We start from the raw sequence: 14,778 nt of genomic DNA on the forward strand, positions 1-14,778 counted from the left end.
TTAACCGAGTAGGTTCCGTTTTGTGAGGAAGGCCATATTACCTCATCCTTTCCTTGGGTCGTTCCCAGAGGGATTGCCAAGAACTTATTAGTATTTTCCTCATTGAAGAGTAGTTTGATTAGTTCTTGATTCCAAATCCCTTCATTTAAACATAAGTCCCATATCCTAAAGTCTTTTAGGAAATTAAATTTCGAAACGAGAAAGTCGCCCAATGGGTCCAGGGACTTCCCGTTAACCCATCGTGAGGTCCAAACATTAAGGTTTGAGGTAGGACCAGAATGCCAACTGATGTTATGCAACATAAAATGCAACCCATGCAACACACGTTTCACCCCCAAGAAGTATTCCCAGTAGTTTTATATGTTAGAACCTCCGGTAAGATGGAATTTCCAAACATATTTTCTCTTAAAGTCAAGCAAAAAAGTGAATTCTCCTCCTTAACAAGTCTCCAAGCATGCTTTGCCAGCAAGGCCTTATTCAGACATTCTATGTTTCGTATACCAAGCCCTCCTTCCTTTTTTGGTAAACTAGTAAACATCCTGCTACACCAATGAAGACACTTCCCTGACCTACACCCCACCCACCAAAAATGTGACAGAAGAAAGTTAATTTTCTTAGTCACACTTACCGGTATTTTGAATACCGATAGAAAGTAATTAGAGATGTTCGGCGGAGATCAGAGTTAGTATCCCAGCTGAAGAGAGGAAGACTCCATTCTAAGAAGAGACACGCTTTGTTACATTTTCAATTAGGCCCTTGAAGATTTCTTTCTTAGTTCCCTGGAACTCCATGGGCATTCCCAGATATTTTCCAATTCCTTTATTATTTTTGATTTTGAAACTCTTATACATGTCCTAATCTTGCTTAGCTTCATGCTTGGACTATAAAGAATCCCACATTTCTCATCGTTGAGGACTTGCCCAGAAGCATTGCAGTATCTATCGAGGAGACCTTTAAGATATCGTATTGAATTCCTCTTGTCCTGTATAAAGAAGATCGAATCATCAGCAAAGAAGAGGTGGGTTAGGGGTCTCATCCCCTGCAAATCCGTATTCCTTTAAGATGCCCTTCCTCTTGCACATTCACCACATTGGACGAGAGAACTTTCATACAAAGGAGGAAGAGGTAAGGCGGGAACGGGTCCCCCTATCGAAGACCACACGCCGGTTTGAAATGCTGTAGTGGTGTTCCATTGAATAAAACCTCGTAAGTAACAGTACTAACGCAACCCATAATTAGTCAAATCAGTTTTCCCGGGAATCCAAATTTGTAGAGCATCGCTTGAAGGAAATCCCACCTAACACAATTATAAGCCTTACTCATATTCGCTTTGAACGCAAATCTTCCCTATTTCCCTTTCTTATGAGAGTTGATCTTATGAATTGCCTCATGGGCTAAGAGAATGTTGTCACTAATATTCCTTCCTGCAATAAAAGCATTTTGGTGATCCCCCAACAAATAGCCCATGATCTTGACGAGTCGGTTGGTAATGCATTTAGTGACAATCTGCATGAACACATTACAAAGGCTTATGGGGCGATAATCCTTAACTTCCTCGTGGTTATCGCACTTTGGTATTAAGGCAATAAAAGTTCTGTTAACCTCTCGTAAAACCATACCCGAGTTAAGGATTGACAATACTGCTTTAGTAAAGTCTTTCTTAATCACATGCCAGCACTTTTGATAAAAGATTGCAGAAATGCCATCCGGTCCTAACAATTTCACAGACCTCATCTGAAAAACAGCTCGCCTAACTTCTTTTGCGGTGAAAGGCATTCCTAACAAGTCTACATCGTCAGCTAAAACCTTGGTGCTCAAATGGTTTAGAACATCGTCATAGGTATTTTCATAAGCGTTAGATGAACTCATGAAGGGATCCTGACGAGAAGAAGAATATAAGTCAACAAACTATTCATGGAAAATGTTACTTACCTTGTCGGCCATAAAATACCAAGTACCATCCCTTCCTTTCACCCCTAGGATAAAATTTCTCCCCGCTCTCCCCTTCACCCAATCGAAGAAATTCTTTGTACAGGTATCCCCATCCACCATCCATTTAATTTTTGCTCGTTGTTTCCAATAAGTAACGACAGCTTTAGCAAAGTTCCGAACCTCGTCATTTACTCTAGAGTACTCAACATCACTGCCACCTTTGATCGCTACCTTCATACCTTGCTCCAGTCTTTTATCAAACTCATCCCATTTTCCTGACCACTCCCCCCGTTTATCTAGAGCCCATTTTTTAACACACTGTCTTACTCTTAAAAGCCTTCTTACTACCCGAAACGTAGGCGATCCTATATCCTGGATGCACCATGTCTCCTTGACACATTCGAGACACTCTGAGTACTCAAGCGCCCAAGAATCAAGTCTATACGGCTTCTTGGTTGAGTTTTTTGTGAGATTTAAATCCACTTCAATAGGTGCATGATCAGAAATTTGAATCGGGAAATGTTTGATGCTGGTGTCTGGAAACATAGTGAACCAGTCCTTAGACCCAAATGCCTTATCAATCCGTTCATACACACTCTTATCTCCTTTTCTATTATTACATCATGTAAATCTTGGACCTTAAAGGGGATGTCCAATAATTCATTTCTTACTTTCCAATTATTAAATTCATGGGCTCCCGGAATTTGATTTGTATTGGATCTTAGCTTGTCACAAGCATACTCGACTTGATTAAAATCACCCACAATAAGGAAGGGATGTACTAATCTTCCCAAGCATTTCTCAAGCTCTTGTAATACCGAAATTTGTAAACTAATATGCGATTCACCATAAAACAACACAAGGTACCATAAAAGCCCAATATATTTTTCAACCAACAATACCACAAAATTAGTAGACGGTTCCACAAGACTCATGCGGGCTTCTTTTTTCCAGCCAACTCAAAGTCCACCGTCAGTACCCATGGCATCAACTCCAGCAGACTTAACAAAACCTAGAGACCTAAACATAGGGCTAATAACGTTTACATTACACTTAGTTTGGATAAGAAAAAGAAACTCATAATACTTATTATTACTCAGCGCTCTAAGTTATGGAATTGTAGGGGCAAGCGCATTATTAAGACCCCTACAATTCCATATGAGGCCACTCATGGCGAAAGAGGAGGTTGTGAAGGCCCAACATCCGCAAAGTCATCTTCAATAGATTCAGGAGAGGAGTCACTGGACTCCTCCATGTCAGTATCATAGATCTTCAAGTGAAAGCCACTATCCACACGCTTTATTTGTTCAGCATGAATCCCTTCACCCATACACCCACGTTTGCTCATCCTTAATTGATAAGAAATCATTTGCTTTAACCAAGGAATTAACCTCTTCAGTTGGGACCAATACCTCAGAAATTTGCGTGCAGCATTTCCTCTTCCTTGCTGTTGTAATTGCATCCTTATAATTTAATCCAAAATCATTCTTGTAGTAGACATCAATCAGTCTCATACACTCATCAGAGTTACTTTACACATCAATCTGAGAGAAAAGTCATGAGACATTTCCCACTTCTGGAATATCAAACAGCTTCACCATTATTTTTTTCCCTCACCATAATTGTTCCCCCTCCCATAAGTGCAACTCTCTCTCTTCCCTGTATCATCAAAGTCTTCATTGATTTTGAACACTTCCTCTAAAGGCAACACAAAGGAGGATCCTTGTTGGAGTTCTTTTCCTCTTTTAACAATTGCAGCTGAACTGAGACACTTGGGTATTCAATTTCCCCTCTCCACAGCATTCATGTCTTCCCCATCATTACCAGCAGCAGCACTTCGCAGATAGAAAAGTTAACATCATCTGGATCATCAAGAGAGATCAGATTAATGGCCTGACTGTAGCCAAATGACCCTTGTGAGTCAGTATCCCAATTTATTGGACTCAGTGGTGATGAAGGCTCTGGCATAGCCTGATCCGACTCAGAGTCACTATTGATAGAAATTACTTCATTAAAGAAGTGATAAACCTGACCCCGCATTTCAGCTTCATTCTCCATTTCCTGGTGCCTTCCTTAACTTGTAACCCATTCCCAACTTGCACTACAGAACCATCAGGGTAATGGTAAATAATAGACAGCCCTCGAGGTGGGGGGTCAAAAGTTTGGTTAAAGCCCCTATGATCAGCATCCATTCTTGCCCATTCTATGTCCCCTTCAACTCTATTGAGTATTTCCTCTTGGATACGTTGGTCATGATCCAAGACTCCACCTAAAATCCCCTGACCAGCATACAGTAAGTTGGGTCATTTTCCTGCATTTGATTCAGAGCATCCATCTGCTCCACTGCCACATCCCCTTACATTCTCAAAATCCTCCTCCACACTGTGAAACTCTTCATTTTGAATACCAGCTTCTCCCTCATCACCCTTGATAACATTATTTCCCTCAGGTACCCCCATTTCATGTCCATTATGATTCTGATTGTGTACAACCCCTCCTCTATTTAGTTGTTCCTCCCCCTAACACTCGCTCATTCCCATTAAAATTACCAGGAGCATCCTCCATTTCCAGATATCCATTAGCATTAGTACCATGCTCCTGATTATTCACTCCCCTTCCCATAGCCCCATTACCCACTTGAAAAACCACATGTCCATCAAAAGGTTGGGCAGTGATAGCAAAGACCATACCTGGTAACACCTTCTCCCCTAGGGTGATACCCAAATCAAAGCCAATCACTCTCTCATGTGAGTCTCTCCTTCTTCTATCTCTAGTATTCCTCATATTCCTCAATCTTACCCTAGAATCCACATACCTGGTAGTTGGTGGTGTTGCCCTCAAGTCCATGTTGAACATGGTATGGTTGCTTCAAGATTGAAATACCACAAAACCCCTTTCATGTGTTCTATATAACATCCCATTAACGCTAGACACAATGTTCATGATACTTTCCCGACACTGTGAACCCTTATGCCCAACCTTACCAAATCTTATACAGTATTTGAAGATTTCTTCGTACCTAAACTGCACCCAGAGAAGATGCCCCTGAAGGAAAAAGTAGATCTATATACTTACATATTCATATATGTTTTAATTTAATTTGCCATAAAATTAATGATTGATCTTATGCATGCAAACATTAAAACAAAATAAGGAAGAAACATTGTTCTTACATTGTGATTTTCGGTTTAATGGGCACAAGAGATATCACCTTTCTCTCTTGTTCTTGAGCTTTCCCTTTTGGATGAACTAAGACCCAAGTGTAGGATCTCTCCCAAGGAATTATACCCAAAGCTTACTCTTAATTAAAATTAATATTATAGTTACTAGTACAATATTAATCTTGTAGAAAAATGACCCAAAAATATTATAAAACACTTAATATTTTCGGTTTTGGGAGAGAAGAAGAAGAGAGCTTTTTGTCTCTCTAGAATTCTTATTTTTGGATGAGTAAAGAATGAATAATACACTACAACATTTTAGTGTGTTATTAGGTAAAATAAGATGAAAAACCATAATGGTTTTTCCATCTCAAAAACCGGGTAGGAGGGAAGAGGAGGGAAGAAAGGAGACCCAATGCATGCTCTTGTTTGCCTTCACAATGCAAACTAGGGTTGCATGGCTAGGCTATCATGCAAATGATTGTGTTTTCCACTAATTTAAACAACACAATATTTAGCCTAAACCCCTCTAAATTTCGGTACATTAGATAATATGGATTCCATATTATTTTTGTCAATTTGTCAATATGTCACATGTCATATGTAACATAAATTTGTTATGCATTTTTAACATGTTAAAAATCAACATATTAATAAAAATACGTCATATACAAAAATCAACTTAGTAATTCATAATTACTTGTACCAAAATATTTCTCCAATTATAAATCACAATAAATTGTATTTATAATAATTCATTCAATTTAATTGTTTCCTTAAACAATAATTTCATCTGAGTAATGATACAATTCAATTACTCAGACCGTATCTCATTTAATCAAATTTCAATGTGATACGTAAATTTTACTTCCAAAATCGTCCGTCAATTTTTAAGTAATTTAATTAACTCGTAACGTTATACGATTAATTAAATGATCAATTAAGAGTGTTGCCCTATAGGTATGACCAAGGGGGTCAACTGATCACCACCGTCGCACGACAGTAATGTCAAACTCTAGTCAGCCAATCATTACCGATATATGATGACCAGTTGACAGTAAAAATTACTTTCCAATTGTATTCTTTAAAATGAGATTTAAACATGTGATCATCATGATCAACAGTCGTGATCGCATTATTGTCGGAGGACACATATTCCAACAATCTCCCACTTGTCCTCGACAAGTGTGCGTCACCAATTCTCTTGTCTTATTACTATCTCCCACTCAATGCAAGGTGTCTTTCAGGTCGTACTTGCAAGTGATCATATCGAGAGTGGTTTCCTCGATCTGGAGAATAACTGATTGACCGGATTTATCTATCATAGATACCTTCCGAGCGTGGCCACGCATTTCCAGTTCATTACTCCTCGAGTGGCCCTGAGATATTGTTATAACCCTGACTAGGGGTGGACAATTCCTATCGCACTCATTCCCTTCAACTAGCCACAGCCATCATAACCCAAAATGTGCCCATTTGAACCCATTTACGAAGGTCGTAGTAACACAAATCAAAGTTAATCTGAAACTGTGCCATCTTAGGTGAATAGTCTTTAGTCAAAAGAATCGACTCATTCGAATATTATAGTAGCTCTCGCCCTGACCAGGCTATATAAATTTGCCAGAACTCTATAAGCGGTCATTAGGCCCGGCAAAATGTTCCTAACAGTCTGCCTATGTGATCGACTAGTCATCTCACATGACTCTATGGCACTTGAACTTGCCATCAATCGCATCACACTCTAGTCACTTCGAGACGTCACCTCATGTAAGTAACTATGGGCAAATACAATGTTAATCCATGTTCACTTTAACGGGGTTCAATTGTCTCCACAACCCATTTGGATATAACAATGTACAAGGTGAGTTAATAATAACTCAAATGACAAATGTCGACATCACACTCGGGTAGTCAATATCGTATTACAACCTTGTGATGTATATCGTAAGTGTAAACACTTATTGATTGCAATAGAAGTTTAACATGACATGTGTCCATGTGTTCAAACTTCTTACACTTGCATTTTCCTTTACATTTATGTTCTCTCTCATAGCATGAACCTTACCAAGTACACATCAAGGTTCCCGACCTCGGTTTTGGTTCTTTATCTTGAAAGAACTTTCTTATCGATTATCACATAACGAACGAATTTGTGGTGAATGATATAACTTGTACTGATCAAGTACTCCATCCACACACAATGAACTAGGTACATGTTTTGTAGAGTCTTGCAACAATTTGCCAAGACGATTGGCCTAGCACTTCTCACAAGTCCTAGCATAGTTAGGAAAGATTAGTTTTGAGTAACTTCTTATTCAACTAAGTATCTTTCCAAAACTTCTTATTTCTCTTTCTAGGCTTGAAAGATTTAGGATTCTCATAAATCTTTACATGTGCTCGGATTTTCATTAATATGCGCAACCTCTTGACACATATAAGAGCATTCTGACAAACACCGAAATCGCTCATCGGATTCTACTCGAGAATTCATGACGTTTCTATTGTGGTTTACCAATGAATCATCATGCTCTTATGCATATGATTCACTATTGGACATGTGCATGATTATTCTAATGCCGGAAACATTAGTTACTAATAATCATGAGATCAACCATTCATAGGTTCAATGAACGACCATGACTGCTAATGGCAATTCCATTTTCATCTATATGAATAACCTATGTGTATGTTGATATGATGTGTATTTCTTAATACTAATCCAATATTTCTTGTCGTAATTGAATTCATCATAGTCCAAATTCATCCAGAATTGAAAACTCAAAACTTCCTCTATGAAGGAAGGTGTTAGCTCGTCATTCTTTAATGAGTGGTGAGTTATAAACATTCAAAGGATGATACCTCCCACTAAATTCCATGTCTTCACATGATAATTTCCTAACTCCCACTCAATTCCACATATTTCGAAATTGACTTCTCAATCGAAACTTTTCAAGAATTGAAATATAAATTGCATTGCCAAGTTATTAATATAAAACCATATATGTTCCCATCATATCCCTTCAAAATACCTATTTCGAAGAGGTCTCATTTTAACCTTACGGAAAGAGATTAAATCTCTAACACACTCATGTCATAATGATGTGTAGCAATGTCATTATTCAAATATAAATAATATCTAGAACACGTCCTTCGAAATACCCTTTCGGAAGGAGGTTTAACCATTTCATAATGAGGTTAAGCAATGACATTTGCGTGGTTAAAACTTGGCCATTGAAGATATCGGTATATCAATCTTTGCAACTCGATCATAACTAGTATGTTACTATGATTCATTTAGGCTCTTAAGTAAATCTCAAGGTTGAAACTATTGGTCAAAATTTATCATATAGAACTTAGTCAAAAACTTGTTAAGACTTTACATTAGTCATTTTTCTTCCAAAACTTTCTTTTGGTCTCCTCGTGTAGTTATCATAAGAATATGTTCTTTCGATTACTTCACTTGGTCTCTTTTGTCATATAGAACTTACTTGAGACCATAGATCTCATCTATTTGGTATACTATGTAAATAGATATACCTTCATTCAAATCATTCTTTCTTGCGTAGATCTTTATTTACACAAGTACACAATTGTTATCTTGTCTCGTGTGTTGTGTCCTCATTTTTCTCCCACTCTATCTTTAGAATAAATACACTATAGATTCAAAGATAGCATATGAGACACAAATAATGATGTTGAAGTTATAAGGAGAACTATCTCATAGATTGACTAATAGTTTTAGATTTCATATGTGTACTTGGTGATTGACATACCATTAAGAGAGTTCATAGACTCAAAATTGCTTTATAAATGATCATACACAAGCCTTAAGCATGTGGACATATAATGAAACCCGTCATTATATTTGTCTATTAGATAACTTTAAGTTATATATTTCTAAGAACAAGCATTTAAACATGAATTTTAGAACAAAAGGATAAAATGATAAAACGGGTGACTTGGGTTGCAAACCAAGTCACCATTATCCAAATACAACCCATTATCCAAAATACCTTTCCATGTCGAACACGGAAACTTAAGGTTCTAAAATCCAAAACATAATTTAAAATAAGACAATGAAAAGCAAAGCTCCATGAAAGCTATCCCTAGCTTCTTGATGGTTTCTCATGCTTGCTTTTCCTTTCCCTTGTCTTTGCTTGGTGGAGGCCCTATTTACAAATAAAAAGGGAGATACATTATCACAACTTTGCATCATAATACCATAGTTGAATTAGAAACATAAAAGAAGGATAGTCATTTACCTACTGGAGTAATCTTTCCAGCCTTAATATCACCAAGGTATTTGGAACAATTTCTTTTCCAATGTCCCATACCATTACAATAATGGCATTTATCAAGAGGACCCTTCTTTATTTTTGAAGTGCTAGCTTCACAAGTCTTAGCTTTGGTGAATGTGGGAGTTTGCTTCTTACCCTTCCTCCCATTCTTCTTGAACTTCCCCTTACTCTTAGTGTTTATGTTAAGCACATCTTTTGGAGGTTTCACATTTAACCCCATGTCCCTCTCGGCTTGCACAAGTAACTTGTGCAATTCTTCAAGAGACACATCCTTGTCTTGCATGTTAAAATTCACCCGGAATTGAACATATGCTTTGACTTGGACAAGGAGTGTAGAATCCTATCTACAATGAGTTCTTTGGGGATTTCAACCTTTTGAATTTTCAAGGTCTCGACAAGCTCCATGAGTTTGAGCACATGAGGGCTAACCTTTTGGCCCTCTTTGAAGTCGAGATCAAAGAATGTCGCGGCCGCCTCATATTGGACGATCCGCGGAGTTTGTGAAAACATTGTCACAAGCTTGGAGTAAATCTCATTAGCATTGCCCATTTTAAAGGCTCTCCTTTGGAGGTCCGCCTCCATTGCAAATATCAAGACATTTATCATTGCGGACTCCTTTTGGTAAGCCTCATATGCTTCCCTAGTGGCGGCGGTCGACCTAGTAGTAGGTTCGGGTGGAGAGGCCTCGGTAAGGTAACGAAGCTTGTCGTCACCTTGGGCGGCCAATTTGAGTTGGGCATCCCAATCGGAGAAATTTGACCCATTCTTTTCAAGTTTACATCGATCCATGAAGGATCGGAGCCATGAAGTATTAGCGAGAGGTGTGGCGTTTGGTGTTGGTGTTGCCATTTGTTATGAGAAAAAGAAGTGGTCTGCAAAACAAAATATAAGGAGTAAAACAAATGTCGTTTTAATAATAATACTCGTAAAATGTATGATTTAAACAAGTTTTATGCATTTTTCTAGTGACCTCTACCCAACTAGATAAATGATTCCAAGACCCAAATTCATATCAACTTAGGCACGGGATAGCCGATGGAACCCTTATTAATATAACTCGGTGGATTAACGTTTAATCGATTCTACTTTTAGAACTCTTGGTCGATAAAATTACTCTAATGTTTATCTATAGCCCGGAACACATGCGACTATGGTCATGAATACTTCCGTTGAGTTCAATCCAAATTTCGAATAAATGTGTCCATGATCCAAATTCACATTAATTTGGGCACGGGATGGCCGATGAAACCCTCATCAACATGAATTCGGTGGATAGACATTCATCACCCACTTCCCCTACGTAACAAGGTTTGTACCCCGGGATGGCCGAGTGCACTCCCTCGCGAAATAGGTTTTCATGGTTTCTAAGGCTATGTCTCAATTAATTGTTTTAGCGAGAGGTCATGTCAATATATTATCTATCACGTTTTAAGTGAACTAAAGCGGTGAACTACAATAATTGTATTTGACACGGTCGATTAACTCGATGAAAGAAGATGCATGTTTTAGTTATGGCGATTTAGCGATACATGCGACATAAAATAAAATGCAAGCATAAAATAAATAAATCCTAGTATGGCCTTTCCTAAAATAGAAAAACTATTTAACTATTACATATTCGGAAACCAACACCATTGGTCCCTTGAATTTAGGTTGTGGCACGCATCTCGAGGTAACACCATCTTTATGTATCGCCATCTTGAAGAAATCCGTCTTTGGGAAACTCCGAGATAAATAAATTACATAGCAAATTACATAATTTCCTATTATACATTTGTAACTAAAATAAAATAAATCTATTAAATTACAAAACGGTGATACGAGATCACAATAAAATTACAACTGAATCGATATTCCCATACATTTCGGGAAATACCAATTAAAAACTAAGGCCATACTAAGTAAAATTACATAATTCAAAAATTACATAAATTAAAATTATGACAATCATAAAGAAAATGCAGCATTATAATATGTATGAACATGCCCAATTTTATGCTAAATCGCCTTTAATTAGCCAATATCGTATATTACTCGGTTTTTACGGATTTGCGTGATTTCAACATTTTATAATCACAAAAATTACATAAATTCATATTTATGCATAAGTTAATTACACTAACCTCTTAGGACTCAAAATTTAGTCTTCACTAATAATTTGACCATAATTAACTCATATTTATAAAATTGTTCATTAATGGACTAAAAATTACAAAAATAAGCTATAAACTTCAAATAAATCACAAAATTTCAAATAAATTCAAAATTTGAAATTTAAACTCATGAACATTCTGGAAAAATACCATGACACTCATAATGTTCAAAACCTTAGGTCAAAAATTTCGAAATTTTTCCGGAAAAACAATGTTGCGGTTTATCGGTTTTAACTAAAATAATCATAAAAACATGTGAAAAATTATATACATTAATTTTTCAATTTTAGATCTGAAAAAGATAATAAAATACAACATTGGACGTTTTTACTTAGTCATAGATTATGTTTTATTAATTTTTCACTAATAATGTCACTATTTATGCTATTTTTTCTTCAAAAATCCATAAATCATGCAAAAAGACTTCACTATAGCCCATTATTTTACACACATCTTGTAAAATTGCATGTGACAACATACTAAATTTCTATAACCAGATTCGAAATTTATCTTATATTAACCTATTTTTCACCTAAATCCGAATTTAATAATGAAAAATCTATTTTTCGAGCATAAGAAGTTCAAAAATTATGAAAATTTACAGGTTATATCAAAATAATATATGTGACAACATATCCAAAAATCACTGGAAAATTCGAAGTATAGCTAATTTTAGACCGAAAATGACATTTTTACTCATAAAATCACATTTAATTGCCATTATTGTATAATATGAACAATAAAAATCCGTAAATTTAACCAAAATATCCTAAAACATTTCAGGACCATAAATTTTAACATGCATGAATTAATTTCGTGATATATCATAATAACACAAATTTTACAAGTTTTATATGTTAATCTTTATAACTCGGAAAAACTTTTAACTGATTTGCATGCAAACAACCTTGGCTCTTGATACCGATTGAAGGAAAAAGTAGATCTATATACTTACATATTCATATATGTTTTAATTTAATTTGTTATAAAATTAATGATTGATCTTATGCATGCAAACATTAAAACAAAATAAGGAAGAAACATTGTTCTTACATTGTGATTTTCGGTTTAATGGGCACAAGAGAGATCACCTTTCTCTCTTGTTCTTGAGCTTTCCCTTTTGGATGAACTAAGACCCAAGTGTAGGATCTCTCCCAAGGAATTATACCCAAAGCTTACTCTTAATTAAAATTAATATTATAGTTACTAGTACAATATTAATCTTGTAGAAAAATGACCCAAAAATATTATAAAACACTTAATATTTTCGGTTTTGGGAGAGAAGAAGAAGAGAGCTTTTTGTCTCTCTAGAATTCTTATTTTTGGATGAGTAAAGAATGAATAATACACTACAACATTTTAGTGTGTTATTAGGTAAAATAAGATGAAAAACCGTAATGGTTTTTCCATCTCAAAAACCGGGTAGGAGGGAAGAGGAGGGAAGAAAGGAGACCCAATGCATGCTCTTGTTTGCCTTCACAATGCAAACTAGGGTTGCATGGCTAGGCTATCATGCAAATGATTGTGTTTTCCACTAATTTAAACAACACAATATTTAGCCTAAACCCCTCTAAATTTCGGTACATTAGATAATATGGATTCCATATTATTTTTGTCAATTTGTCAATATGTCACATGTCATATGTAACATAAATTTGTTATGTATTTTTAACATGTTAAAAATCAACGTATTAATAAAAATACGTCATATACAAAAATCAACTTAGTAATTCATAATTACTTGTACCAAAATATTTCTCCAATTATAAATCACAATAAATTGTATTTATAATAATTCATTCAATTTAATTGTTTCCTTAAACAATAATTTCATCTGAGTAATGATACAATTCAATTACTCAGACCGTATCTCATTTAATCAAATTTCAATGTGATACGTAAATTTTACTTCCAAAATCGTCCGTCAATTTTCAATTAATTTAATTAACTCGTAACGTTATACGATTAATTAAATGATCAATTAAGAGTGTTGCCCTATAGGTATGACCAAGGGGGTCAACTGATCACCACCGTCGCACGACAGTAATGTCAAACTCTAGTCAGCCAATCATTACCGATATATGATGACCAGTTGACAGTAAAAATTACTTCCCAATTGTATTCTTTATAATGAGATTTAAACATGTGATCATCATGATCAACAGTCGTGATCGCATTATTGTCGGAGGACACTTATTCCAACAGCCCCCCATCCATGGCCAAGAAGAAACCGGGGCGTGGGACCACTCTAAAGGGAGTCCACACAATCTGACCCAGACCTCAGAAAAAAGGAAACGAACTGTGCGTGGGACCACATCAGGATATCCTCTTGCAAAGACCATAACAGCCCCGTCAACAGTGGTAGTGCTCCTTTCCAACAACCCTTCCATATCCTCCACATCCACACAGTGAAGAACATAGATATCACCCATTCTAAAGGCCTTCACCCTATCTTTTGTACTCCACCTTTTCTCAATGATCTCATTTGACTTTCTCAGCTTCGAACAGACGGTGGTCAACCAGAAAACCCAATATATAGTTGCCCCAGAATTCCCTAGATTGCCAAGGATGAGTAGGGTCAATATTAATCACACCCCATGATCTGGGAAACCTCCATAAATTAACATGCAGAGGATTCATCGGATGGAAATCAGCATTGGGTTGTGGTTGATGGAAATTTTGATGATTGTAAAAGTTTTGGTGCACATCCACACCCTCTCCCTCATCTCTATTCGCAAAACGCCCAAATTGATGCTCAAGCTCCATCTTTTTCGAGTTACTCTTTTTTATCTAACTGTAAATATAATATTTTAGAAAGATTTTGTTTTGATGTATTGAAGATTTAGAAAGATGAGGAGATGAAGAGAATCATTCCATCTTCATCGATTAAATAATAGTTAGGTAACCTAAACTCAGAAAAACGCAAGCGACACTCCCCAATCCAGTGAAAAAGCAACAGGAATTGGGAAGAGAAATCTCGAGTCCCCAAAAAGAACCCTAATCCTCAATTAAACACTCTGTGAAGAAATTATTATAACAATATTAAATGGATTTTGACGGAAGAAATCCCCCTTTTTGTAGAGAATAGTAATTGGTTCAGACACCCAATTAAATGTTATTTTGGGTAATCATATGGGTGAGATTTGTGAGAATCAATAACGATAGCGAATCGTTTTTCAGAATTAAAGTAGGTAATTAGGATTTGTGGAGATCAATTAGTCTGAGGAACCCTAA

The 14,778-nt window shown here is 36.2% G+C and overlaps 1 protein-coding gene across 1 annotated transcript; it reads right to left on the reverse strand.

Annotated features, from left to right (window-relative positions):
* Positions 1-748: 748 nt before the first annotated feature.
* On the reverse strand, positions 749-2,478 carry LOC141656238 (uncharacterized). Its single transcript, XM_074463070.1, has 4 exons — positions 1,933-2,478; positions 1,603-1,878; positions 1,387-1,506; positions 749-982 (listed from the first exon to the last, which is right to left on the reverse strand). The coding sequence occupies exons 1-4, from the start codon at positions 2,476-2,478 to the stop codon at positions 749-751; spliced, it is 1,176 nt and encodes a 391-aa protein (XP_074319171.1).
* Between the last annotated feature and the right edge of the window lie 12,300 nt (positions 2,479-14,778).

The sequence above is a fragment of the Silene latifolia genome, chromosome 1, assembly GCF_048544455.1.
Source record: "Silene latifolia isolate original U9 population chromosome 1, ASM4854445v1, whole genome shotgun sequence".
Classification (NCBI taxonomy): Eukaryota; Viridiplantae; Streptophyta; class Magnoliopsida; order Caryophyllales; family Caryophyllaceae; genus Silene; species Silene latifolia.